This window comes from Penaeus japonicus, unplaced genomic scaffold (genome assembly GCF_977035675.1).
Source record: "Penaeus japonicus unplaced genomic scaffold, GWHDUDI00000001_assembly GWHDUDI00000027, whole genome shotgun sequence".
Classification (NCBI taxonomy): Eukaryota; Metazoa; Arthropoda; class Malacostraca; order Decapoda; family Penaeidae; genus Penaeus; species Penaeus japonicus.
Window position 1 is genome coordinate 15,424,299 of NW_028234429.1, and position 2,500 is coordinate 15,426,798.

Sequence of the window (2,500 nt, forward strand, 5' to 3'; positions counted from 1 at the left end):
GGTAATGAAAATAACACGTGAATAATTAAATGCGTAATGGAACAGAGAGCGATGTTGAGGGAATTGGCGGTAATGAAAATAACACGTGAATAATTAAATGCGTAATGAAACAGAAAGCGATGTTGAGGGAATTGGTGGTAATGAAAGTAACATATGAAAATTAAATGTGTAACAGAGAGCGATGTTGAGGATATTAGTGGTAATGAAAATAACACGTGAATAATTAAATGCGTAATGAAACAGAAAACGATATTGAGGGAATTGGTGGTAATGAAATTAACATATGAATAATTAAATGCGTAACAGATAACGATGTTGAGGAAATTGGTGGTAATTAAAATGATAACATGAATTATTAAATGCGTAATGAAACAGAAAACGATATTGAGGAAATTGGTGGTAATGATGATTAGAGGCTAGTTGATGGATAAGGAATAACGAATTGCATAAATTGGCGGTAGATGATGGTAATTGCCAGAGCGGTTTGATGGGAATAAATGCATTCATGAGCAACTATGCAAAACACAAGCATTCTATGATTATAGCAATGCTTTTAACAAAATTATAGTTGATAAGAATAATATGACATGAATAAAAGACCCACATATCGACTGTTATTTTGATAGAAGTACATGTCAAACAAATATGAAATGATGCATGACAGCTGTGCGCTATCTACACTTTTAAAGGCTATATTTTGGTCTGTACTAAATTTAGAAGAAAAACAAAAAAGAAAATATCTAGGGAAAGGAAAACATTTTTTCGTAACTCACCTGAATGGGGAAAGGCTCGTCGACAGGTAAGCGGAGGGAGGAAGTGGGCGTGGCTTCCCGTATGAGTCGGCGCCTGCGCAGTTTGTTCAGTCGCGCGCCGAACTCTCTCTCGGGCGCTGCCTTAGCCTTCGTCGGGATCTCTGAGAACAAAGAACTCCATTAGTAAATCGCTACTTCACCTCCAAGTATCACGAATTAAAATATGCAACGGCATTAATTAGACCAGAAAGCTTGAAAGTTTTAGGCGAAAAGAAGCAGTATTTTTAGTTCGGCGGGGCCCTCATGCGGCTCGATGTTTACCGCAGAATTGTAAAAACATGTGACTCTTCGGTGATATCGTCATGCTCTCTATTCCACTCTGTTTATCTTTCTTTCGCTTTCTCGTGTACGGTATATGGTCAGAGAGAGAGAGAGAGAGAGAGGGAGAGAGAGAGAGAGAGAGAGAGATGGATGGAGGAAAGGAGGGAGAAAGAGAGGGGGAGGGGCGAGAATGCGCGCTATGTTTCTTGTATTCTTTATGTCTTCGGCATTTTTCTCTCCCATTCTCCCCCCCCCCCTTTCTCTCTTTCTTGCTCCCTATCTCTCTTATTCCCTCTCTCTCTTAATTCCTTTCTCCCTATCCCTCCCCCTCTTCCCACCCTTCTCTCCCTCCCTATCTCCCCCACCCTTCAATCTCCCTTTCCCTCTCCTTACCCCTCTCCATACCCTTCTCCCTCCCCCTCATCAAGCTCTCCCTCCCTCCCTCCCTCCCTTCCCCCCATCCCCTTCATCAAGCTCTCCCTCCCTCCCTTCCCCCCATCCCCTTCATCAAGCTCTCCCTCCCTCCCTCTCTCCCTCCCTCCCTCCCTCCCTCCCTCCTTCCCCCCCTCATCAAGCTCTCCCTCCTTCCCTCCCCCTCATCAAGCTCTCCCTCCCTCCCTTTCTCCCTCACCCCTTCCCCTGCCCTCTGCACGTGAGACTGCACCTCGGCCCTTGGCACTGTGCCTTCCCCGTGCTCGCTGCCCGTGACTCCCAAGTCGAGGCGAAATTGCGAGGCGATCAATCATGAGGCTTTTTCACACTACTATATATTCATACTAAGTTGGGGCTTGTTTTCGTTTGCTTTTTACCTCTCTAGTTTTTTTATCTCTCTCTCTCTCTCTCTCGCGCGCGCGCTCTTTCTTCCTCTGTCTTTCTCTTTCTCTTTCTTTCTTTCTTTCTTTCTTTCTTTCTTTCTTTCTTTCTCTCTCTCTCTCTCTCTCTCTCTCCACTTTTTTCTCTCTTTCTCTCTCTCTTCCTCTCTCTTTCTCTCTCTCTCTCTCTCTCTCTCTCTCTCTCTCTCTCTCTCTCTCTCTCTCTCTCTCTCTCTCTCTCTCTCTCTCTCTCTCTCTCTCCCTTCACTTCTCTCTCTCTCTCCATTTCTCTCTCTCTCCATTTCTCTAACTCTCTAACTCTCTAACTCTCTGCATTTCCCTCTTTTCTTTTCTACTTCTCCCTTTTTCCTCTCCCTCTCTTCCTTTCTCCCTCTCTCCCTCTTTTCCACCTTCCCTCTCTTCCTTTCTTCCTCTCCCTCTCCCTTTCCCTCTCTCCCTCTTTTCCACTCTCCCTCTCTTCCTTTCTCCTTTTCTACCTCTCTACCTCTACCCCTCTTTCCCACTCTCCCTCTCTTCCTTTCTCCTTCTCTACCTCTCTATCTCTCTCCATCTCTCCCTCTTTTCCACTCTCCACCCCTCTCCCCCTCCCTCCTT

At 45.2% G+C, this 2,500-nt stretch overlaps 1 protein-coding gene across 1 annotated transcript in view; it reads right to left on the reverse strand.

Moving 5' to 3' along the window:
- Positions 1–2,500, reverse strand: part of LOC122260793 (uncharacterized) — a 78,782-nt gene that overhangs the window by 1,709 nt on the left and 74,573 nt on the right. The window contains exon 6 of the mRNA XM_043028203.2: positions 774–913. Coding sequence (XP_042884137.1) covers positions 774–913 — 140 coding nt within the window. The remainder of the gene's footprint in view (positions 1–773; positions 914–2,500) is intronic.